The sequence below is a fragment of the Salminus brasiliensis genome, chromosome 18 (genome assembly GCF_030463535.1).
Source record: "Salminus brasiliensis chromosome 18, fSalBra1.hap2, whole genome shotgun sequence".
NCBI lineage: Eukaryota > Metazoa > Chordata > Actinopteri > Characiformes > Bryconidae > Salminus > Salminus brasiliensis.
The window spans coordinates 26,351,481-26,377,247 of NC_132895.1; the positions used below are offsets into that span (position 1 = coordinate 26,351,481).

The following is a 25,767-nucleotide window of genomic DNA, read 5'->3' on the forward strand; positions in this document are numbered from 1 at the left end:
ATATATATATATATATATATATATATATATATATATATATATATATATATATGTTAAATACTTAACATACAGGAGGTTTACATTTCCTTTACAGACTGAATGTAGAAAAAAAATATTCATCTTACTTTTTTAAAAAATACTTGGTTTTGGTAAGATCTCTTTCTTGTTAATAAAAAGGTTTTTCAGGAATTTTCAGGAAATTCAAGTCTTCATTAATAATACAAACTTTCTAATGGTTTTTGCTTTAAGCTGAGATGAACTGCAAGGTTTAAAAATATTCCATTTTATATTTTGATAACAATTTGTCTTTCCCTTTTTTGATTGCTGTATGCATGTTTTGTTTCCCAGCCATTCTTTTTTTTCAAATAAAAAGTGTTTCTATTACACCTTCATTGATCTGGTCATCTGCAGCATTTGTAAGAAAAAAATTCAATTTAAATGGATTGGAAGTGCTTCTCAAACACTGGAAATGTGTTCATTAAATTACCTCATTGGGGAAACACCCTGAAAGGAACGGATCAATAGTTAGCATATGCCTTTAAAAGCTGATGTCATTGTTTGGGGTAGCACACTACCTGTTCCATATGCTATCTGGCTGGGCTGCAATATGATGATGTCATGCACCTGTTGCAGAGTGTGTCAGTGCACTTTTCATCATCACGTATCATCACTCCTCCCCTGAAAGCAGCCACACCTGGAACTTTAATAAGGGGGAGGAGTAGCAATTTAGGTATAATAACAGCAGCTCCACCCCTCAGGCTGTCACAAGCTGGTTTCCACCCAAAAGACTTGATGGAAAGGTTTTTGGTGGGGAAATAATGTAATATGTTATGATGGAAACACATGTTTCATTTGACATAGATCTACACTGTCTGTGCTGGTTGAACATTTCTTAAGTCAGTATGTGAGCTGTGCTTTCTGTCTCTGCGCTCAATGTGAAATACAGCCCTGAAATTAAACAAGATAGCAACACTGTTAATTCTCTGATAACATTCAGATCCAGGAAGGGCACTGGATGCATCGTCATTCATTAGAAAATGAATAAATTGTGGTCATGAAGGGATGCACATGGTCAGCAATAAAACTAAAATACGGATGATTGGTAATAACGGTCCCCAAGCGTGTCAAAAAAAACCTCCTCCACCAACCTGGGCTGTTTACACAAATCCTGACTCTACTATCTGTGTGCAGAAATCAAGATTCATCAGACAAGGCAATTTTTGTTCAGTCTGTAGTAGTGCATTTGTATTGAGCCTGTGCCCACTTCAGCCTCAGCTCTGTGTTCTTGGCTGACAGAAGTGGAACCTTACATGGTCGCTGGCTATTGTAGCACATCCTCCTCAAGTTTGGACATTATGTATTCTGAAATGCTTTTCTGCTTGCAATAATCGTGCAGAGTGGTTCTCTGAGTTACCCTAGCCTTTCCATATAACCCACCAAGAAGGCTTTCCGTCTCCATCCACAGAACTGCCGCTGACTGGATGTTCATGAAAATCCCAGAAAATCAGATGTTCTAGTAACACTGAAATCAACCCATCTAGCATGAACAATCATGCCTCACTCACAAATCACAAGATCACATCTTTCCTCAATTTTGTTGATTGACATAACCATTTTTGTTATCTGTCTATTGTTTATTTGTTGTATTTTACCAAATAGGTTTCTGCATCTTCTGTAAGAATCTGTGGTTCTGATTTTTTATCCGTTTTAACACTCACACGCATTGGCCATTAATATGCATGAACATCATTAACATGTCACTTTTGATTGGCTGTCACTGGGATCACATATAAAAAACACAATATCGGTAAACAGAGAGTGCCATGCTGTGCACTGCCACAGAGACTTTAGGAATAGGTATTTAAATGCCTTACATTTTGTAAGGTGTAGCACCATTACCACTCAGTTTTATGCATCTGACCCAATGTGTTGTAAACACAAGGAAATGTAAACCTGCCTGTGGTCATTTTAGAGATGTAGATCTGCTCCATCAAATAAACATTAGTTGTACCTAGTCTCAATCCAGAGTCAGTTACTACAGATTATAGTTGTAACTCATTTTGGTCAGTTTCACAGACAGCGATTAAGCCTGGCCCAAGACAACACTTTCTTTTTAAGGGAGACTCACAATTCATAATTGAGTATAATTGATAGTCCAAGATTAGCCTGTCTGGGAAAGCAACTTATATGTCCAAATGTTTGTGGATACCTGCTCCTCTAATGTTTTTGAAGGGTATTAATAGGGAGAGTGTCCCCACTTTGCTCCAGAAAAAGCCTGTCCTCTTCTGGGAAAACCTTAAACAATCAGATCATCTGTTAAACCAGAACTACACTATTTAATTAGCCTGGTTTGCTGGATGATATTTTGGTGTAGCTTTTAGCACTTTCTTCCCCAAATATGACTGTCTCTGCTTCTGTTATTCAGGATAAATAGCCCTGCATTGATGATTGCTCAATTATATTTTCACTTTTTTATCTATCAATCACTGTCTGCATTAGAGAGATGTTAGAGTGTGTGTGTGGGCGGGGGTTGGGGGGTGTACACCCAGGGGTTAAGTGCAAGGGGGAGGTGGCAAGACACACACACTTGCACCAAGCCATTAGCTAATGGATACCTTAAGCGCTATCACTTAACCCCCTGTGTTACCATCACTGTCAAATACACCTCCACCCATTACAACTGGAACTGAGGGATGTGTGTTTGTGTGGCTATTGTGAGGCTGGGACAAGCAGTAAAACAACAAGAACAATAGCTGTAAGAATGTATGAATATTACATGTACATTTTTAAAATGAGAATATTGTTACACAATTGTAAACGTAATATATACAGTACTGAGTCGTGGCTATGGGAAAGTCGCGGTCATCTGAAAAAAAAAAATAGAATAAATACAGATAAAATTAGTACAATAGATGTGTAATAATAATAATAAAAGGGCATGGCTCAGGATTCGAACTGGATGCTAACATACTTTTTTGAACAAATAAAGAGTTACTGTACAGATAAATAGCTATATATCTTCTTTGATCAGATTATGTACAGCAATGTATATGCATCTTTCTAAGGGTTTGTTAAGGTTCCTAAAAATATTAAAAATTTACAATGTACAAGACACAGTCATCTGAAGACCCTCCCACAATGCTTTGCATGGCTGAAAACACAGTGAGGTCAGCAAAAAGTCTTTTTACAATCTAATCAGATCAGAGTGCTTAAGATTAAATATGCACAGTGAATGAGAGGATCTTTCTGCTCATGATCATAAATGCAAATGATGAATCAATTATGCGCCAAGTGCCGTGCAATTTATAACTGAAGAGCCATCATTAATATGTTAAAGAAACACAGTGGGCATATTCTCTATGCCATTAGAGTGTAATATATTAATGAATTAGAGTCATTAAAATGGGTCTATATTACTTGTAGGGGGTTGGTGAGGCAGTCCATTTCTGATGTGAATGTAAATTAGCATGGCTTTACAATAGTATGTAACATGGTCTTACTTATCAGTGAATTACATTTTACATGTGTAATGAATTGTGCTATTACATTATTGCACTGCAGTTACAAACTATACTGCTGAAGCGTTTTTATCATATATCATGTCTTTCATGACAAAACCTTGAAAAGGTGTTTTACTGAAGAAGGTATTGGTCGTAATCTTCAGAGTATGTTAATGTACAAATTAACATACTTTTTCATCTTTCATCACATCACAATATAAAGAACAGTTAAATGATGTAAAACTAATGTCAGTATTAACATATTAGCAAACTGCATTTCCCCTACAGTGGATTTGAAAGTAAGCAACCAGGATCTGACTGAAGTCTAGGCTTAGGGGTTTAACAAAATTAACTGTTTAGAAATCATAGTCATTTTACAGGCTCAAAAGTAACTAGACAAACTGCATGATAAATTAAAGGATTTTATTGCTTTTTTTATAATAGGTAGGTAACTTCCATTCAAGAACATTCCATTTCTTTTTCTTGAGAAGCTCTTGGGTTGTTGCCACAGTAAATTGTTTTTACAATATTCATCTGTACTGTAAAATGCCACCAGTTTTTCAGAATTTGAGTGAATCTGATCAGATAATGTAACTCTATACACTTCAGAATTGTTCTTAGATTATGCTTATATCAGCAGTCACATCCAGTCAACCAGTTCCCCTGTGGTCATATTGCCAGTGGCATAACAGTGCCTCCACCATGTTTGACAGATGAAGGGGTATGCTTCGGAACATAAACCCTTCCTCATCTTTTCCATACACGAATTAATGTTGATTAAACTATATGTTGTGAAGGTGTGAAGGTTTTTTTCTCCAAAAAACAATTAGGTGTATATCTACTGTTTCTTTCAAAGTCTTACATTTTTTTGGTGTTGCTACACTCACCAGCGTTCTTTCTTCTTAAAAAAATCCAAATTCTTAATTAAGCCATCCAGGGTAAAGATGAGCTACTTTACTTGCATTGTCACCTTTTTCAACGATATATTGAGAGTTTCCATAATAGTCCAGATCTCTTTAATTTATCATGAAATAATGAGGGGAAAGGCCACACCTTACATAGACTTTATAAAACATGGCTGTAATTCCTAAAAAAATATGTTTTAACTCCTTGAATTACAAAGTCTGCACTTCAGGCACATCCTGATTGCTTTATTTCAAATCCATTCAGGGGGCGTACAGAGGCAAAATTACAAACATTGTGTCACTGTCCAGATATCTATACCTGACTGTGTCTGTTAGTAAGTCTGAGAATAAAAAAAACACAGCATAAATGGCCACAGACAAGAAGAAACTTTAATTAAATATTGTGAAAGTTGAAAAGTTATTTTACAGTTCAAAGTTAATTAGAAAATGATAATCTTTACAGTAGTTTATTTTTTTTTATATTATTTCCCTCCCCAACAATATATAACTGCCCACCTAGTGTCCAGTCTAAGACAAGATATGGGAACAACAGGGAAAACAAGAGTCAAATAACATCTCCCACTAATTGCAACTTTGGATTTTTGTGTGGATTGATAAGGCATCCACCTCTGTGATGAATAAGCGATGACTCAGAAACTTTATTTAATAAAGTTTTTTAAAAAAGAAATAAAAATGAAAAGATTTGATCACTGTAAAAGCACAGACTCTGTTAAAATGGCAGATCATATTTAGGGAGAAAACAGTGTGAAATCATGACAGTTGGGAAACTCTTTAAGACTATTGAGTAACATTAGATTTTTGTGGATTTTTGTGCTGCTTCACATAATCAGAAACCTGCCAAAACACATTTTCACACCTTGACAGACTACCCAGCTAACTCGACAGCAAAGCACTGCTGGTTAAACCTTTACGTGACTCTGCATTGTTAAGGCATTGTTAACTGCTGGTGGACATGAGAAAACCTGAAGTTGTGGGAACATTAAAGATCGTGGACGCTAAATATAAAGGGACATGAGATATTGTACTATGCATAAAACAATATCCCTGACATGTCCAATGAAAAAAGCAAAAAAAAAAACAACAACAAAAAAACAAAGATATACATCTGTATTCTGTTGATGATAAACAAAAAAGGGGCCACTGCATATTTCACACATTTTGCATGATACAAAAATCCAACAAAAATGGTAAGACAATTTTTTCTTAACTTACAAATGGTATAAAAATAAACAGTTGGCCATTTGTGAATGGGAACAACACGGGTGCAATTCTAAACATAAAACTGATGTAAGCAAATTCAAAAATCACATTTATGGACAAAAAATGTGGACAGTAATAAAAAAATCAGATCTGCACATTACAACAGCAAACACACAAACATAAATGGGGAGCCGCAAATTGAAGCAATGTACAACATTTTAAGCAATACATACATATGCTATATGGATATTTTACACATATCCCTTTTTTGATAATCAAAATCTCCTAGCTAAATTGGATGAGATCTTTTGTATGCCGTAAACACGATATCAGTGAGACTAGGTCAGATAAAGCTGCCTTAAGACTTCTTTCTGTTGTATAAATATATTTCAAACAAGAACTTTGGCAAAATAAAAGAAAATGTACAAAACAAATTGCATACGTATTACTCTGTACAAAACACACGTTTGAAAAAACAAAAAGAGACAACAATCCTTTCAGAACTCCTATGATTCAAAAGAGGAGGTGTGTAATGTTCACAGTGCTGACTTAGTCCGTGGCCTAGTGATACAGTCCTCGTCTCTCTGATCTGAACTCTTATAGGACTTAGAGAGCGGCGCAGGCCCAAGATCAGCCCCACAAATGCTTCATTAACATTTTCTCCTTCTCACTTTCAAATCCTCTTATCCTCAGGGTGTACTGAAAGCAAAACTAAATATGATCACAGTTTCTTTGCTAAACATTAAATACAAAAATAAAATGGCAACACCATGAAAACACATTCCTTCATAAATATTAATGAACGGTGGCAACAAACACTTCAAATAATCAAAGGGGACATATCCTTCTGAGCTATGATGTTGAATTTGGTTTTGTGCAGTTAGCAATCGTGTTTAGCATTTGTTGGCATACTATAAAAAAACAAGGATTACCTAATTTGCTTAATAAACGAGTTTATGGCAGATACAATGAGGATGGCATGATTATCTGCGAAGCAGAATAGATATTAAGGTTTTGGCAACAGTAAAACTTTTGAATGATTTCTGTTGGAGGCTCAACATTAGCAATGCACAGTCAGCTTTTGTTTGATGCTGAATTGAGATGGGGGTTGTCTAAAGTGTTAATTCACTTTTTCAACAAATGAAGTCTGACTAATTTGGCTTTAAGCGACAAAAACCTGTGATCATACCTAAATTCAGTGTGGTATTGTCATATATCCTCAGAAATCCTTCATTTAATATTGAAAATGATAAATAGAAAAATGCTGCAGCTTGTGTCCTTTGTGTATTTTACATCTCATAAAAGGGCATACTATTTGTTTTTATCTCACAAAAACACACACACAGGTAGAATGGCAAACCAAGAAATTAAAAAATGAAATCAAAATAAATAGAACTCTGTTGTACTAGCGTGGCCAGGGGGGGATAAGAACCACTTGTGGCCCCCTCATCTTAAAAAGTGTCTACAATGTGAGTACAAATTTCAAACATCAAAACAACTCGGTACAATAGTCCAGGGTAATTTTCCCTTTATAATGTTTAATTTCAAAGGTGATTCTGTTTTAAAAAAGGGCCTGAGTTTAAAGTTGTGATCCTTCAGCGAGGGACTGCAGGTTTCAGTCCATGACCGGAGTCTTCTGTACACACTCAGGGACACACCCACACACACACAGTCACATACACACTACATAGGAGGGACAATCATTCCAGGGATCACTATTGAGAGAGACAGAGAAAAGGAAGACTGTTAATTCACTTTATTTCATTAACCATTCCATTACTGACACACACCTGCCAATAAATCCAACATATCAAGATCAGACAGTGAGCAAGTGAGTCATGACAAGTGGGCTGAGTGCAACGCAGACTGCAATAGAGAGACAGATATAAACAGGCGGGACCTTCGCCTGTATCTGCCGTACAACTCAACATCGTTTCATATTTTCCGTACATAATAACTCTTTAAACGTGCCAATCTGTTCTCACATCTGTAGAACAAGCTGGAGGCCTTGACATTCCAGTACAGTTTCAAATGGGGGGATAAATCCTAATGTGTTTTTCTCTACGACGGCGAATTGGCACAAGGCACATATTTGCAGTGCTTGATTACGGCCGTCTCAGCTCCCCCTAATTGTTTGCACACAGTTTGTTCCATTGTTCTAGCCTTGTAAGGCATTGCATCATCCTGCCATCAAAGGGCCAGGACGCTTGTCAACATGTGAGGAACAGAGGGAGAGAGGTTCAGCAAAGTTCCAAATCACAGACCGAGACAGAACAGGGTGACGACATCCAAACTCTGACACGACACCGATCTTACTTGTAAAAGGAACTGGGGATATCTGAAGACTTTTGGGAAAGAGGCTTTTCTCTTTTGTTTTTAAGTCAAGATTCTGTACACTCCAAAATGGACATGAATGTCATGGCAATATTGGTCTTTCTGTGATTTCTCTGGACTGTTCTTTTCTGTGAGAGAATAAGTACACCTTTAATAGAAGGAAATTCACAGAAGGTCAAAAATATACACAGAGCATATACATTTTTGGTCTAATTTGCTTAAGCAAACTGCACCTTCTTGGCAGAATCCAAATATTTGGATTGAAGTTGGTAGTTTCTTGGTGCTGGCCTGACTTTTAAGTACAATCCACCTATTTTGAGGTTAGAAGGCCATTCCAAAATCTTAATGTTAGCTTGCTTTATTCATTCCACAACCACAACTTCTGATGTGCGTTAGGGGTCATGGCCCTTTGGAACACTCAACTGCGTCTACTTTGTAACCATCTATGCTGAAGAATTCTGAGGTAGTCCTTCATTATTACATCTACTTTGTCCAATGTTCCAGTTCCACTGATGTTGTAAATACATAGGAAAAAAATTAAGAAATCACTGAATACTCAGTATTGCCATGAAATGTCCGTGATACGGTGTATAGCATGTTTTACTTGGAACAAAAATAAACCTTATAGGGCTACTTATTCTCACACTTATTTTTTTTTACACACTTTAAGTGTAAATTCAGCAGTGTTCATTTTGACTTTAAGGACAAATACTTTAATGTTTATTCTATATTTTATGTGTTTCTTCATGAAGATCTAAACTTTCTACTTTGCTTCTGTTAGGGCTTGGTCTTGGCATGGATCAAGAGCTGTATGGAGATTTCCAAGAAATAGGAAAAAATGCTTATTGCTGCAAATTTGGCTCACTGTTGGTTTAGCAACTGCTGACAAACAAGGGAGGTGAGTGACAGGGCTTTCTGCAGGCAGTGTATGTCTTACAGCAACCACTGCTCATGCACAAAGGCCTTAAGCAAGCACAAACACACGCACACACACATATCTACAGTCTCTCACACACACACACACACACACACACTATTAGCCTACATGCATGCATCCATATGCTATGAAGAACAGAAGATGGCAGTACTCTTATCTGCATACACACATCTGAAGAATATGAGTAAATGATATGTTCATAGATGGATGGATGTTAGATAAATTGCCAAGCAAATGACTACAAGAAAGAGAGGTGAGGGACATACTTCAGGAGAAGGCCAGGCCCTGGAGTGCGCTGGCAGTGGAGTACTTGTTAGAGTCCACAAAAGACTGATCTGAGGGGAGGAGTGGAGAACAGAAGAAGGAAAGTAGGGAAAGAAGAGAGGCACAAAAGAAGGAAAGAGAGCCAGACAATCTGGGTTAATCTCAGACCTGATGTGAATGGTATGTGAAGACATGAAATAAAATGCAGAGGAAAGAGAAACATGCAGTTAGATCTTCTCAGCCTGGTACTTCTGAAAGATTCACTGAAGTAAAACATTTAACAACCTGAGACACTGGAGTCTTGAATGTGTGAGTTTTTCTATTTTAATGTTATGTGTCTTTTTTATAGTGGAGGTAAGATAGTTAAGTTATAATTTTATTTTCTTTTTTTACATAATGTAGTGTAGTGTAACCACATCAAAAAAGGAAAATTAAATTTTAAATTTAGAAATATATGGCATCAAGTGCCACACATTCATCATCAGTAAGTATCATTTGAAAAAAGCCAATTAAGTAGCTAAAGAACAACAGCTGTACCTTGGAGGCCGTTGCCATTGGTGCTGGTGCAAGTGGGTGGGGGGGACGTCTGGGGCCGGACTACGGGGGCAAACGCGCTCTTTTGCTTTACTGCCGACACCATGTTAGCTGGAGAGAAAGAGAAGATTCCGGAGGAGCTGCTGCAGTTGGAGGGCAGGCTGGTGGAGGACGCCATGGTGGGGCTGGAGGGAACAACTGAGGATGCAAAGCAGAGAAACAGAAAGAACGAATATGATGGATGAATGAGAAACATTCTTAGCAAGAAGGGGCAAAGACAACCATTAACACCTTCAGATGCAGGCTTGTTATTTAGTATGTAGAATAAATAATAAAATATAAACAATGAAGCTAATATGTGGTCTGTGGTATGGAGTTATGAGAGTGAGGAACTGAAGTGTAGACACACATGCAGGCTTTGAGAATAAGGCTTTTCTTTTTAAAAAGGAAATGATTGTGTTCTGTTATGCCTTTAAAAACTAACTTCACATTTAGATCTTTTATTCTGTCTTTGTCAATGATAACATTTCATTAGAAACCGCCCTAACCAGATGTGAGAAGTTCACAGGCCTGCCCGTGGGGAATCACGGAACAGTAGCAGAATCCATTTATCCATTTATCAAGTCCTACCTAATCAATTAATGAAAATTGGAATCTTAACACTGTTCTCTGAGATTGATTCACAGTGTCTAATGGAGTCAGCAAACCTTTTAAAATAGTTGTTAACATGCTGAGACCAAAGTGGTGGAATTGAATTGTTACCCCTCAAATTAGTTTATCGATTTAATTAGCAGCCGTTAATTTGAAGGCCGGAGCGGAGTGTCACTCTGATAGACGCACTCGAATGTTGCGCCACGCAATACAGCAACAGCTTTCAATTTAGCTTCAGTACAACTTACAGTGAAGACAGAGAGAGAGAGAGAGAGAGAGAGAGAGAGAGAGAAAGAGAGATGAATTCCTGCATGCTTTCTTTTCTCTTTGTGTGTGAAAGCCCTGCTATGTCGCAACTCAGTGCAGAGTGTAAATTGTAGCGCCTGTGACAGTGGGAGGGGTGTTTCTTCAGATTCAGAGCCAGATTTCTCCCCAAACTCCACGCTTCAAACCTCACACACCCCACGTTCCTCCACACGTAATTAAGTCAAACAAACATGTGGGTGTTAGACCAACTCTCTCTCCTTTTTTCCCTCCCATTCTTCTTTCTGTCCCGTTAATTAGAAAAGGGAACCAATTAAGACTAAGCAAAAGAGATAACAGCAGGCGTGAGGTAAAAGAGTGGAGCATAGAAAGCTGTGCCCAGAGAGAAGAAAGAGGGTTGGGTGTGTTTTTTTTCTCTCGTTTTTTTTTTTGTTGTTGTTGTTTTTTTTTTTTTAAAGAGCTGTTAAAGACACACTCCAGAGCTGGGAGAACGCCAGCACAGCCAGTGGGGAATTGTGCAAGATCTGAGGGCCTGTACTGTCTCACACACACACACACACACACACATGCACACGGCCATGACTGCGCACTGCAACAGAGTGGGAACCTCCTCTTTTAAAAAACTTCATTAAGGAAGAAAAGGCTGAATGGTGGAGCTACGCTCTGACAGAAAAAAACAAGTCATGTGACCTTAAGTGGTGTTTTGAAATAACTAAATTCTGGGTCCATCTCCACCTTGTTCACATGTCTATGAAAAGTCTTTACAACCCTCCACTACCCCATCTACTCCTTTTTAACCCTGTCATCTATCATTTCGTGCTCCCTGTCAGAGGGGGGACAGGCTTCCTTTCACAAGCAGAAGCCACCCAAACTTCAGCCTAAAGTCCTCTGAGTTCTCCCTCCTTTCCTACCAAACATAAGCTTAAACACTGTGTAGTGTAGAAAGTAAACTGAGGACCAAGAATGAGTGAACCAGGCATGAGTAATATGGAAACTAAATTATGGAATGATGGAGCAAACTCAAATCAGTGTTAAACTTTCTCACCTACCTAGTTAAAGAAGATGCATTTAAAAGACTGCAGAAGATGACCTAATGCTGCTCTGAAATGTCTTGTCTTCTAACAGGCCATCGTCAACATTTTTTTTGTATTTTATCTTCCCATTTATTGAGCGCCACTTGTGGCTACAGATATGTATGAATGTAACTACGTTGTTTCAGAATTTAAACATTTAATCAATACCATATGTGTAGAAGAAGAGACTTTTTAAGATTTTCCAAGCATTGGTCACATACTGAGTTGTAATGTAAACTGAATGTGTAGTGAATCGACAATAATAACTCAACACTTCTGAAGGTCAATTTCCTTTAAGACTATTTGGGGGTGGAGAAAAGGGCAATGAAACCTAAAAGTGATAAAGAGGTGGTAATAAGAAATACTTTAAAATGTGGGGTGGGAAGGTACTCACTGGCATAGGGGGAGTTGGCGGCAGAGCCATTGAGGAAGCTTGGTGAGCCGGTCAGGTTGGTCATGGCCGTGTTGCCATAGCCATTCATGCTGGTGGCCACCGTGCTGTAGCTGCTCTGCTGCGGCGTTGAGCTGGGTACGTAACTGTGAGGAGACACGCTGCTTGTGTTCCGACTGAAGCCTGAGAAAGAGAGAGAGAGAGACAGAGAGAGAGAGCATGACTGACTGTTTCTTCTTCTGGATGTTAAACCGGTTCAATATTTAGAAATTTCTTATTCACTTCATTTCAACAGACCACCTCAGTAAAGTCAAGTGACTAGGAAAGTCTCAATTTTGACTACAAGTGGTCACTATTTTTGGGTATTACTCAAATCTTTTGCAGTGGCCATGAGTAGAACTTTGTTTATTGAGTGCCTGAATGCAAATTGCAGTGGTGATGAAGAGGAGGCAGGATTTTAGTGTTGTTAATCAGCTGATCAGCTGAAATACTACACTCAGTTGAAGCTGTAGTGGGTCCAGATGTGGTTGTGGAAGCAATGAGGCCATGTCAAATCCGTAGGCAAAAGGCTGAGTCATGAAACCACTAGCAGGGGCAGTCTATAAAGCAGAGGGGACATTTCTTAAGCCCTGGCCTTGGACCCGTTTCAACGCTTAGCAGAGTTCTTGACTTTCCAGCAACTCCGACTGAAGATTGCAGTTGCAATGAACTGTAACCTACTCACTTGTTTCTCATTGGTCTAACACTTGCACAAAGGAGGATCAGGGTTGCTTCACTGATAACACAACGTGTGTGTGTGTGCGTGTGTGTGTGTGTGTGTGTGTGTGTGTGTGTGTGTGTGTGGAGAGTGTCTTAGGGCTGCACAATTGTGTTTTACTATTCAAGTCCAGCCTTTGACCAAAGATATTCTTTTAATTGTCTTATATTTTTGTCTTCTTTTCTTACTTAGCAAAATGAACACATTTGTGTTTGTAAGAAGAAAGGTGATTTTATTATGATTGCAATGGGATGAAAAGATATAATTAACAAATAAACTGACTTATTCTTAAGGTACAGAAATGTATAATGAACATGTGCACTGTTAACATGCACTGTGTAATAAACATGTGCCTTGAAACCTTTTGAGGTTCTTCAATTTGAAATGGTGCTTTGAGGAAAAGATTTTTAGAAGAAAAGTTCCTTAAAATCCCTAAGGTTCCTTAGTCTTAACTTTGTCTCACACTCATTTGGACACAACTAGACATTGTTTTGGACTTGTTTTGAACTTGACAAAAGCTACTGCTCTTACCTGCACATTATTTGTTAATACGTTAATACACACATCACACATACACATATCACCTATAATTTAAATTAAGGATAAATTAAAGAAATATTAGATTTAATAAATATTGTGCAGGTCTGGTGTATGTGTGTCTCCTACCTTGATTTCCACCTTGTGAAGATTCTGATACATTAACAGCAAGCTGTCCTGTGAAAGAGTTCACCCCCATCATGCCTGCATGGACAGAGCTGTTGGTCAGGCCAGTCAGCTGATTGTGGTTCCGCGGTACATTGTAGAGTGCCTCCGCTATGTCGGCAGCCCTCTTCAGAATGATCTCCTGTTGGCAAATTCACTGCTGTAATCACGGTTTTACATTCCAAGGCAAACCTTTTTTATGGTTGATCATTTTCAGGTGCCACGTGTGTTTTCTGTTTTTTCTTAGTTACAGCAAAATGTACATAACAGTGAATTGGACACTACAGATCAGGCTGGAAAAAGCAGCAGCATTTGTGTATCAGCAGATATCAAGACGGTAAATGTTCTCACCTGGTTGTTATGAGGCATTCCATACAATGCTTCCACCAGATCTGCTGCTCTCTTCAAAATCACCTCCTACATTCATCATTGAGAAGACCCAAGAAAAGAGAAGAGAAAAAAAGATTTAATGCTTTTATCCCCCCCTCAGTTCATCCCTCATACATTTGTAGCCTATAACACGTCATCAGCCAACATGGAGAGTTTAATGTTAAGCCACAAGTGAATAACAAGTATTCTTCTCTTCCACAAACAGCTAAAGAAAAAAAGGATGAATTTCCGCTTAATAACACTGCGGATAGGCAAAACACACAGAGTTGGTGCTTGCTCAATTGTTTTGTGTCTGCAGGAATGAAAAAGCGCTGTATTTCACCCTGCCATCTGTTTCGGGTTGAAGAGGAGACAATGCGATCTATGTTCTGCGGAAAAGGTCAGCTGGTTCCACAGAGTCGCACTGAAGGCAATAACTCAGACAAAAGCAGAGCCTTGGCTAATAGCTTTCACAACAGTCTAATGATGAGGAACACTTACAGTACTGATTGGTTCACAGCACTTCCTGAATCACCACGTGCTCCAAAACAACATTAAAACAATGTTATTAATCTTAAAAGAATGTGATTTGTGGTACAAAATGAGTACTGAGTGTGTTTGTATCTGTTAACACATCAGCAGCAGCTAAGTAACTGTACATCAGATTTAACCTTCGTTAATAGCAGTATGATGTAATTCAATAGTGAGTTTGGGTTTATTAAAACATTCTGTGTTGCAATATACAGTTAGCCGACACTATGTCGTAATGTAAATGACACCATTAAAACTGATGCTATGTGGTGTGGAGTTTCTCAGTCAATTTGATTTTGTATGAAAAGTGATTATCATTTCAAAATGAACTAAAAAAGTTTCAAAGGTGTATATATATATATATATATATATATATATATATATATATATATATATATATATATATTCAAATCAAATGCAGAATCAAAGAATAGAATCAAATTTTTTAACGTTTAACTTCATTTTTTCAGTACCATTTGCTCTCCTTTTTACTTCAATGTCCATGACATGTTTGTTCAGGGACGCTTTTGTGAGGAGTAAAGGTGGAAAACCACGACTTGATCCAGAACAACAAGCAGCGCATTGCTTTAAGCCTCATGTGTGCTAAACTTCACTTCTAAGAGCCCTCTAACAAAGATGTGTGAGTGCAGAATCGGTGCAGAATCAGTCCAGTGCGTAATCCAGCCCTGATTACGCACTGGACTGATTACACACACACATACACACAGAGACACGCCTACCAAAGAACAAGACATGGGGGTCAGGCAAGCAATAAAGATTTTTAGTGCGCTGTCCAAGGTGCTAAATTCACACAATCCCAGCCACGTTGTCACTCAGTTAACCTCTCATTAGCAATATGTAGCTCCACAGGCCGCTGGGCTTACCGTCAGGGCGAGGCAGGCCTGGGGGGTGGCCCACATAGAAGCTGTGGAGGGGGATGTAGGGGAGTGTAGAGGCCCCCCTGAGGGAGCATGGGGGTGCTGTTTCTCCAGAACACAGGGGAGATAAAGATGCAGTGCATATTATAGAATACACTGATATTAACCTCATATTTTAATATTCCCATTTCATCTCTTTATATTTGGGTTCAGGCTGAAGGGTGTATATATATATATATATATATATACATACATAGAACAGGATGGCAATCAAAGTTATGTTTTTATTTCAAACTTATTAAAATACTAATTCCGGCAATTACTACTAAAGGATGTCATTTGTTAAAACTGTGCATTTTTGGTAGCACAGTACTGTACTGAACCCAAAACTGGAGGCAGCTGGAGGCAGTGTGTGTGTAGCAGGGACTGTGCACAGTAAGCTTTAACTGTACATTTGGTGTGTCTAAGCCTAAACAGGAAAAAAACTAATCCTTCCATCTTCAATAAACACTCAGCCATGATATCATTGCTGTCATCATCATTGACTGATGTGCTGCAGACTCCATAAACAAACAAATATAGCCTGCCTTTCTTTGTACTAATTTGAACATTCAATGCCAAATATTTGCTATTCAGAAATTTTTCACAGAAAGGCTGTATATAGACAAATCCAATAGCAGTACAATTATAAGAAGCAGTGCATAAATATTGCACAGAAATATGCACTAGTACACAGGACCTTCTTTGTGTATTTACTTTCTTGCTCCAGTTCCAGACAGGTCTGACCCATAAGCAGAGAGAATGTTCTCACATGGTTTGACGAGCCACATTTTGGTGCACTTGAATTTTTTCCTGTTTGAAAACTCCCTAACTGAATCGGACCAGAGGAAATCAACCAAAGGTGTAAAACCCTATGAGTGTGGGCTTATGTACCAGTAATTCAGTTGTACAAGACTATTTAACATTTTTTCACTTTCCTTTTAAACACCTTCCAATTACTGTAAGGCTGAAATACATAAAAGGCTTCTGTTCAGATTAAGCAACCCTGTGTTTTGCCTCATTTGAAAGGCAGACTGTGTGGCAACACTCCCTAAAATGCAGATTGAACTATATTGCTCTTTGCTGAATAAGAGCAATAACATTCAAACTAATGTATCCAAAAAGTTTGTTTTATAGCATACTTTTGTTGTTTGAACTGTATAGACAGGGGAGTAAGTGGTATGTTCTGAAACTTCACATTTTTCTTTTAATCTTTAAAGCTTAAAAAAATTAATGCATGTGTAAGGTAAACTCCACATTTACTTCACATTTTAAATTGCAAATTGATCATAAATAAATATGACAGTGATTATTAATTATACATATTTACATATATTTGTCGGTTAAATTAGACTGTTACAGGACACAGCGTCTAGCTTGTGTAAAAGAAAACTGCATAGTGATTCAGAGTTCAACCCGTTTTTGGCCTGTGCCCTACTCATTTTAGCTTTTAAAAGTGAAAGGTCCTTTTTATGGTCACAATTATGACATTCTTGTAATGCATGCCATATACATTTGTGGAGGAAATGGCATGGAAAATATGCTTAGTCCAGATGTGAGCGTTAAAGCAACACTGCATACTATGTCAGAAAGAACTATGTTCAGCTTTCAGTTCATTAACAACTTCAACTTCTTTTAGGTAAGAAGTCAAGAGCTGTGAATGCTTGGTATGCTATACAAATAGTATAATAATTGCTGAGTTTCTCATTCTAATAAATAAAAATAATAATATTTCAATTCTTTTAATTCCCAGAAATAATTAGTTTTTTCTGACATTATGCATATGCAAATTATGGATGGCTCTGCATAATGATGCACTAAACACATTATACTAAGTTTACTATATATGTGTAATGTAATGTCTGTCTCATTGCTGATGCATGCTGCTTTACTCATGTTACAGCTGCGCTGATTAAATCAGATTTACCAAGCAGAAGCAGCATGATATCACCACTCACTGCCCGTTAAGAGCATGACATCAGAAGGCAGTGACAGAGGCTTAACAAAGTGCTGACATCACCAGCATTGACACACTGAGCTAAAGCCTATTTTCTGTTGATCATTCCTGCTTAATACCAGTCATGTGTGCAAAATCAGGAAGGCTCAAAATATAAAAAATAAATGCCAGCCCCAGTCTATATTTCTGTGTTCATATAAGGTTTCCATTAAACTATTATGAATAAATACTGAAAATACTAAATACAATAAATAACGTTGATTTACTGATCAAGGATAAAGGCGAAAAACTACTAGCTGGAGCTACATCCATATACCGCCGGCTAAGAGGTGACAAAAAGCGAATAAAGGTTCAAACTCCTTGTATGCACCATATTCAGGAATCAACAATATTTAATTAAAACACTAAAACACGTTTTTTTTTCCAAGCTCAGCTCTGATTGGCTGGTTTATGGCACTGCAATACCTCAGCTGTTTGCATGTTCCCCAGTGTTGACATACATTGCCTCTGAAAATTAAGCACAAGTATCAAAAACACCATATTTTCTGAAGTGGCCACATCACAGCTCAAAAATGTCAAAATGCTTTGGGTAGTCAAGTAAACCAAGTGTGTGTACATTTGGGGGATGTAAATATAATGATTTAGGACTGGTATGTCTAAATATGGCTTTAGAGTTGTGGAATTGGCCTGTTTTACAACTCTCATTATTCAACTGCCAAGGTAAATGTTTGATCCTTGCGATTCTGTCATCCCTTTATTTGCTTTTGCTCTTTGTCCTCAAGTATGGGAGGAATTCTGAAGGGCAGTGTATGTCTACATGCTCACACATACGATAAATATAAATATGACTCAAATGTAACCAATAAATGCCCCCAAAACTGCCCATCTTTTGTTAGCAGTAGAGCTTGCCTCAGTCGTGGTGTGAATGCCCAATAAACCATTCGAACTTCTGTCCTCTCCTCTAATCCCCTTATCCGGACCACTACACCGTCTGGCCCTCTCTGTCTGTCTGTCAGTTTGTCTGTCTGTGTCTGAAGCACGGGGCTGTTATCCAGAATTAGTACCACATTTCGCTCATCAACCTGTGTGGCACATGTTCTTGTGGTCAACATGGAAAGCTCTGTGTATTAGCCATTTGGGCATGATTTTAAAATTAGCTGGGCTTAAAATCACTAGACTTGAATAAATATATTCTAAGGATAATCAATTAATCTCTATTAATGAGCAATAATTGAATAATTGATCAATCAGCAGTGATGGAGATGGAACATATATTATATGATAATGCATGTTTTAAATTATCTTACAGTAAGGGCCTGGTGGACACACCCATGCATGCACGGTTTTTCCACATTGTGAATTTACTGATTTACTTTTTTAGAATGATTCCTAGTGTATCAGTTTTAGAATCTGGCTATGTATGGTTTCTCATTGTCCAGTTTAGTTCTTTTTTTTAATGTTTGGCTTTCAAAAAATCAAAAAATCAGATTACTCAATTAAACATTTACATAATTGGCCAATTACTCAGTTATTAATACAATTCATAGTAATAGTGCTGAACTTTCCATTCCTGTAAGACAGCAGCAGAGAGGCAGACAACTGTGTAATCTCACACTTCATGACGAATGGCTGACATTTATTTCTATTAGCAGAGCTCAACTCTTTAATGTCAGCATTACAAATATATGCTTAAACCTACAGGCAAGTACACAATACCTGCTATCAATGCAGGAACATGTTCCAGTGTGTGTGTGAGTAAAGTGTGTGTGTGAGTGTGTCTCCTCTCCCGTCTATGAGTCAGGACTGGCATGATTGAGGCTTGCAGTTGAAAAGCGAGACCCGTCAACAAACTGTTATTACCTCAATAAAGAGGAGAAAATCGATGGGGCGGAGAGGAACAGCATGCAGCGTGTGTGTGTTGTGTGTGAGGGAGGTAGAGAGAGGAATGCTGGTGATGCCAGGCAGGACAGCAGCCAAGAAAAGAAAGGGGAAGAAACAGACAGACAGAGAGAGAGAGACAGAGACAGAGCAGGAGACAGGGAAAGACAGAGAGAAAGAACGACTCTACACAACATACATCCGCTCTGTATGTTCTTCACCTTCTTTTCTTGAGCTCATGCTGTCTGAATGGCAGAGGTGCAGGAACATTTCTCTCTCTACACACTCACCAGGCCACCAACACACACACACAGCTGCATGCTGTGACATCAATTACTATCTTTATTGAGGCATAATAAAGTTTCCGTTGACGGCAGACTTCGATCCTGTCACTGCGAGGCACAAGCTGACTTCACCATGATGGATCACCTCTCAGTGCCTGTGCTCTTAAACACACACACACTCACACACACACACACACACACACACACACATACACACACAACAGCATGTACCACATACACAAACACACAGATCTTTCATCCCCTTTATGTAATGGATATATGCCTTGCTAATATTCACCTGTTTTGTATTATTTTGACAAACCACCATTCAAAAGTCTGAATAATAAATAAAAGTGTCTACATGTCTGATATCATGCCGATACCTTCCTTCATATGGCTCAAATAAATTATAGAAAACTGTAGAAAATTTAATAAGTAGTTGTAGATGTGTCACAAATGACAAGCAGAGCAGCAGATGACTGACTGATACAGATAGTTATTGAGAAAGCTGTTATCAATGGGCCTCTTTCCCAATATTTTCCTAAGAATTTTCTTAAATTAGTTTTTATAAAAATCCTAACAAAAGGTCTATGTCAGATTCATGATGTGTGTTTAAACAGCAGAACTGTTTGCACCTCTGCTTTTATGATGGATCCCATTGTCTTTATAAATTTAACAGGTTCCAAATATAAAACATTACTGAATGTCAGAATCTTTAGGCAAACTGCATAACAGGGTTTAAAGAAGACATTTCTTCTTATAAATCTTGGTGAATATGGCCCAATTAGAATAAAGCTAAATTATAAATCCCTGTTTCTAATGTATGATTAAAATGTCATATATAAAAACTATGAAAAGAGAATTACAGTATATTAATCATTTTATAACTTTTCCTGTCTCCAATATGCTTACAATATGGTATAACAAATCTACAAATGCCTCTTGTAGACCATTTTAATTCACATTGTATTATTAAATTATTATTAAACACTAATGAACTTGACGAGTCATTTCAAGATTTGAAATGGTACTTTTAAACAGCTGCATCTCTGAAGGCACATTTGAGTATATGTATATACACACACAGACACACACACACACACACACACACACACACTCAAACACGCTTCCTACCTCAAGATGTACTGTAGTGTTGAATTTGCACCTGGTTCAACTCAACCATAACGCCCACCATGGAGCAGTTTTAATGTACTTTCCTCTCCTGGGAGAATTCACAAAACTGATTCACTCTCACCAGACTTGCAGAACGAAATACATAACAAGGGAGATTCCGGCACGTAACTGGCAACCCCCTCAAAAGGTCTAGACCGACATGTAGTTTCCTGATCTGAAAAAGTGCTGCAGTTCGCCTTACCCTGATCACATGATGACTCCCGGGCTAATTCCTGTCCCTGCTTCACCCATAAACGTGGTCTTCCTAGCAACTGTTTTCACTTTAAGGTTTTACAGAACTTTGTAGTGCAGAACTTTGTATATTGGATAGCTACATAGTTTGTTTAGAATCGCTACACACTGCTGTACCATGCTACCTAGCTGGACTCGACTGCTGTACCTAACTATAACTAAGCAGCAGCAATAAGTTTGCCACCAGGCAAGGGTATACACCATACCCATTTGCAAATTTCAACAGAGACTGAGCTGTTTTCTTTTTCCCCCAATTTTGCTCCCAAATTGTTGTTGTGTAGCATTCATACAAGTCACTTGAAGCCAAGACACAGTATCTTTAAACTGATGCTAATGTACCTTTACCTTTACCTTTACATCACTGAACAGCTCAACATGCTTGAAGGAGAACACTAATCAATTCTGTTCTATCAGCTAACCTACACCCACACTGGCTAGCATCACACTGAGAGGGAGGGCTATATACAGAGAACAAAGCCAATTATACTCTCACCAAGGATCAAACCCGCAATCTGCACTGATAAAGCCAACTGTATCAATCTGCGGCTTTTTTCTAAGTAGACATGTTATGAAAAATAAGAAGAATTTGTGCAAAGGTGGACAAAAATGAGAAATTCTCAGTAATTAGGTATTTTAACAAAGTAGGCCATGATAAGAATAGTTTCTATAGGTTTGGAAATCGTGAATCAGTTGCAAAAGAGTAGTCATGGTGAAAGGCACCTCCTGCAGAAAACAGCTTGCTATAGCCTTACTTCAGACACAATGACACAACATGCAAACTGACTGAACCTAGTCATGGGACAAGCTCCCAGCGACAGTACAAGTGAAACTCTAATGTGGAAAGACTCCCACACCACAGCAAGCCTCACTTATGACTGAACGCTCATCCAAACACAAGTTAAGTAAATAAGCCCACTACAGCTGAGAAGGGCTTGGGTTGTTGAGGTGCAGCCATGAGAGAAAAATCTATACATCCTCATTGGACATGACAGTGAGCTCTGCTGGGCCTAATTGCGATGAATGACTTGGTTGAGTTCAGTGTGTGTGTGTGGTTGCGATTGGAAGCGTACATGTGTGCATGTGTGCTGTAGGGTTAATATGAGATAACGAAGTGAAACTCATTGTGTTAGTCTGCTGTGGTAGCAGTGTGTCTCGCTGCTCTATCTGTAGAGCCAGAAAGCTCAGCAAGTTCATTAGAGTGGGGCTGTGTGAGACATACACCAAATAATTAAAGACAACAGCGGTGCAATCAGAGGGTCAGAATTGTGTGAGTGTGTGTGTGTGTTTAAATTCCTAACGGAAAACATACTAGTGTACTGTACACCTCTTATACCCAGAAGAGCTATTTGTAGCACACACAAGCATGCAGGTTTGTCAGTACTTGGGTGCTTACATGCATTATACAGTGGTTATGCACACCCATGGTTAAATGCACTGTATCTTTGCTTCACTAAATATAGGGGTAGTTGATATATAAGGTATCTTTTTTCTTGTTTAATTCAGCCAATGGAAATGTGCCCTAAAATGTGAATATAAACACAATATTATGTTGTTATTATGTTATTATATATGTTTTGTAAGGATTTGTTACTTTTTAAAATTACAGGCTTAACTACAAAGGCAGTATGTTTTCTCCTAAATATCTACAAAAGGAAAAAACACACAGACACACACCAAGCTAAAGAGAGAGCTTCCTATTGTTATGTGGTATTTATTATCAAATGCATCAATGGCAACCCACTGGCCTTCAATAACAACTCCCATAGACACACATATACACATCCCCACACAACAGAAACACCAGAAACTCACACACACACAGCCGCACCAAGTTGCTTCGATGATGCAACTCTCCTTGCGCTTTAGCAACAGTTGCTAATGATGATCCAAGCGCAGAAATCATTACCATATGAGGCTCATCACCAGGTCCATAATGACATAAGAGCAAGCACTCAGCCATCTTAGTCCTCTATAAGTGACGATGAGCACTTTGATGTCAGCGCCTCGTGCTAAATCAAGACGATCTGGAAGCACTTAATATACATGAAGGCAAAAGTCCTGAAACGTGCACAGCTGTACAATATGTGAGCAGGAGGTCATGACCTAGCCCACCCAACATTGCTCCTTGCTAAACCTACTAGCTACTTAGCTTTTAACTAAGACCCTCTTAATGATCCTATTAACCATAAAAGAGAACTTGAAAGGCAATTAATAAAGTTCTTGGTCATAAAATACATCCTCTAATGGCTGGAGGCTTTAGCAGGCTATTCTGACAAAACGATATGATCTAATTGAAAATGTTATCAAGTATACCAACTAACAATGTACAATTACTGACTCTAGTTCTTTACCCCCTCCCTCATTCATCAATGACAGGGACCACCATTGGGCCAGCAGGCAGGTAGAATGGCAATGGTGGGCTACAGTCAGTAACTGTAAATCCACAAAACACCTATATGGTAGGTTTATCTGATAAAATGGCTAATGAGTGTAAATACTGTTAATCAATAAACTGGAAACTGGTAACTGTATTATGATATCAGTATGGGCTAAGCACAGCTAGTAAGAGTGCTACAAACAGACTGTACCTTTGGCAAACGCTCTGGGTCTCCAGGATGTCGAGGAATGACCTTCTGTAACCGCTGGAAACCGTAGTCGATGGTGGGTTCATTTAGTGCTACAAGAAAGAAGACATATATAATTAATTTGACAACATTCTAAATGACTATACATTTATCTGTACCACTAAAACCAGTTGTGTTTTTTGAATATGAAATACTGACTTTGATATAAGACTAATTAAGCAATCAACAAAAATCATTATTTACAAGTGATGGCAGGGCATAACTGAAAAAAAAACAAGAAATCAAACAAAAAGCCTTTTGTAAGCTAATAACACTAGAAAGGTCTAAAGTGTTTTTTTTTCTGGATGACTCACACTCTAACAATCAAAGTTTTGACAGGTGTAATGCTGCCGAAAGTGACATTAAAATATACAATTGTTCTAATGGATTCATTGTATATTCCAAAGATTGCCCATATTTATCGAGCGCTAAGTGTAAAAGGCACATATAGTATGGTAATCTTGGGATTTTAAGGATTCTTAGGGACGTTTACGTGTTGCATTTCGCGTAGCAATTACTTTGCGTGAAGTCTTTATCTTGTCAGAAGCGCATCAGTCAGGAGGTGAAGGCCAGAAGAGAGACGCACAAGCTAACCGACAAAAGTTGTTTCAGTAATAGAGAGAAAATGGAAGTGAAAGGAAGCAAATCATGGATGCAGACTCATTTGCGGCAGTGCTTTGTTTTTAAAAGCCTATCCTTTAAAAGCTCTTTTAAGAACAGACCAAACTATGTTTCAGTGTGAGCACGATTCTACTTTTGTAAAGAAGTTTTTTAAAGAAAAAAATATGGATTAGAAACAGAGCCAGACGCTCTGTAAGCCTAGATACGAGTTTGCTAAACTGTATGTATATCTGGAAACCTTTCCACTGTAGTGTCCCTTCACCTGCTCACTATACAACAGCATGATTACGGCCTGTTGAAAACAACATGGCATTTAGTGAAGCATGCACATGGCCTCTGAGGAGCTTCTCCTCCACAGCTTTTACCAAGCATGGAGCATGAAGATGGAGGGAAGAGAAAAGAGGAAGAGAAAATGAGAAAGTGGTTTGGAAGGTGTGTGAGTGTGTGTGTGTGTGTGTGTGTGAGTGAGTGTTAGAGGTTGATGGGTCACAGAGGGAGAGTGGAGTTGGGTGCTTTCCTGTCAGTTGGAGCAGATGGTCACAGCTCAGTGAATTCTTATGAAGTACTAATGAAGTTAGTATGTGGTCCGGTACAAAGGGAAGGAAACCTGAGTAGGTGTCACTCAGTCTAGATATGATTTACACCAGCCTGAAAGTCCATGTTTTTGCATTTTGCATCTGCAGATCAACTACTTACCAGTAATTCATCACATTTAAAATGGCAAGGCTTTGATATCTTTGGCGAGGGTATGTGTGTTTGTGTAAATATGCTGAATATGGAGATTGATGGGCTAGCTCTCTGAGAAAGAGTCACATGGCTCATAGATGTCAGAAGTAGTTTGCTCTACTCTTATTGCCATTGATTTCCACATTGCACCCAATTGTCTCACTCAGCCTAGGGAAAACATTCACTTACAGAGGTCAGGAGAGATGGAGAGAGAGAGAGAGAGAGAGAGAGGGGGAGAGAGTAAAAGAGTATGAGAGAGAATAGAAAGCATACAGGAAACAGAGAGATAAATGGGAGAAGAGAAAGAGAAAGGAAATTGAGCAAGTGTAAAGACTGAAGGATGACTAAAGAGAGAAACAGGGTGAAAACAAGAGAGAGAAAGAAAGAGAGAGATAGATAAGAGACAAGGTTTACAGAACACATCAAGCATTTCTTAGAAGAGAACCAACCTTTACTCTACTTTCAACAGCGACAACTCACACACACACACACACAGAGCAAAAGCAGCTCACACGTAAATCCACTGGCATTCACAATTACTGCATGGCACTGCTTTTCATTCAAATTGTGCAAAATGCATTTCAAACTCTCCCAGAGATGTGTGGAATAAATTAGGCATCAAAATCATTCCTGAGCCCACAATATGATCTTCATTACTCAAAGAACCAAGTATTTAATATGGCTTAAACAAGCTCCAAAGTATAAATCATGAGGTGGTTGAATAAACCCAGAATCTCTAGTTACAGTCACTCCACAGGGTAGATATTCCCAGTATGAATATGTGTGTTAAGCAAGTGATTATTGTATTATATTACCCTGATAATTTAAAACTGGACCAGAATTTGCCAAACACCATCATCTCCTTAAATACGGTCTTTGAATTTAAAAACAACTCTAACTAA

At 38.3% G+C, this 25,767-nt stretch overlaps 1 protein-coding gene across 4 annotated transcripts in view; it reads right to left on the reverse strand.

Moving 5' to 3' along the window:
• Nucleotides 1-4,777: 4,777 nt before the first annotated feature.
• Nucleotides 4,778-25,767, reverse strand: part of ebf1b (EBF transcription factor 1b) — a 112,152-nt gene continuing 91,162 nt past the window's right edge. For 2 of the 4 annotated variants that reach the window (XM_072662467.1, XM_072662466.1), the window contains exons 11-17: nucleotides 23,483-23,571; nucleotides 13,885-13,950; nucleotides 13,498-13,675; nucleotides 12,078-12,257; nucleotides 9,699-9,893; nucleotides 9,164-9,232; nucleotides 4,778-7,341 (exon numbers count right to left, since the gene is read on the reverse strand). In XM_072662467.1, coding sequence (XP_072518568.1) covers nucleotides 9,165-9,232; nucleotides 9,699-9,893; nucleotides 12,078-12,257; nucleotides 13,498-13,675; nucleotides 13,885-13,950; nucleotides 23,483-23,571 — 776 coding nt within the window. In that variant the 3' untranslated portion in view covers nucleotides 4,778-7,341; nucleotide 9,164. The remainder of the gene's footprint in view (nucleotides 7,342-9,163; nucleotides 9,233-9,698; nucleotides 9,894-12,077; nucleotides 12,258-13,497; nucleotides 13,676-13,884; nucleotides 13,951-23,482; nucleotides 23,572-25,767) is intronic. The other 2 variants (XM_072662469.1, XM_072662468.1) reach the window with 1 other exon arrangement.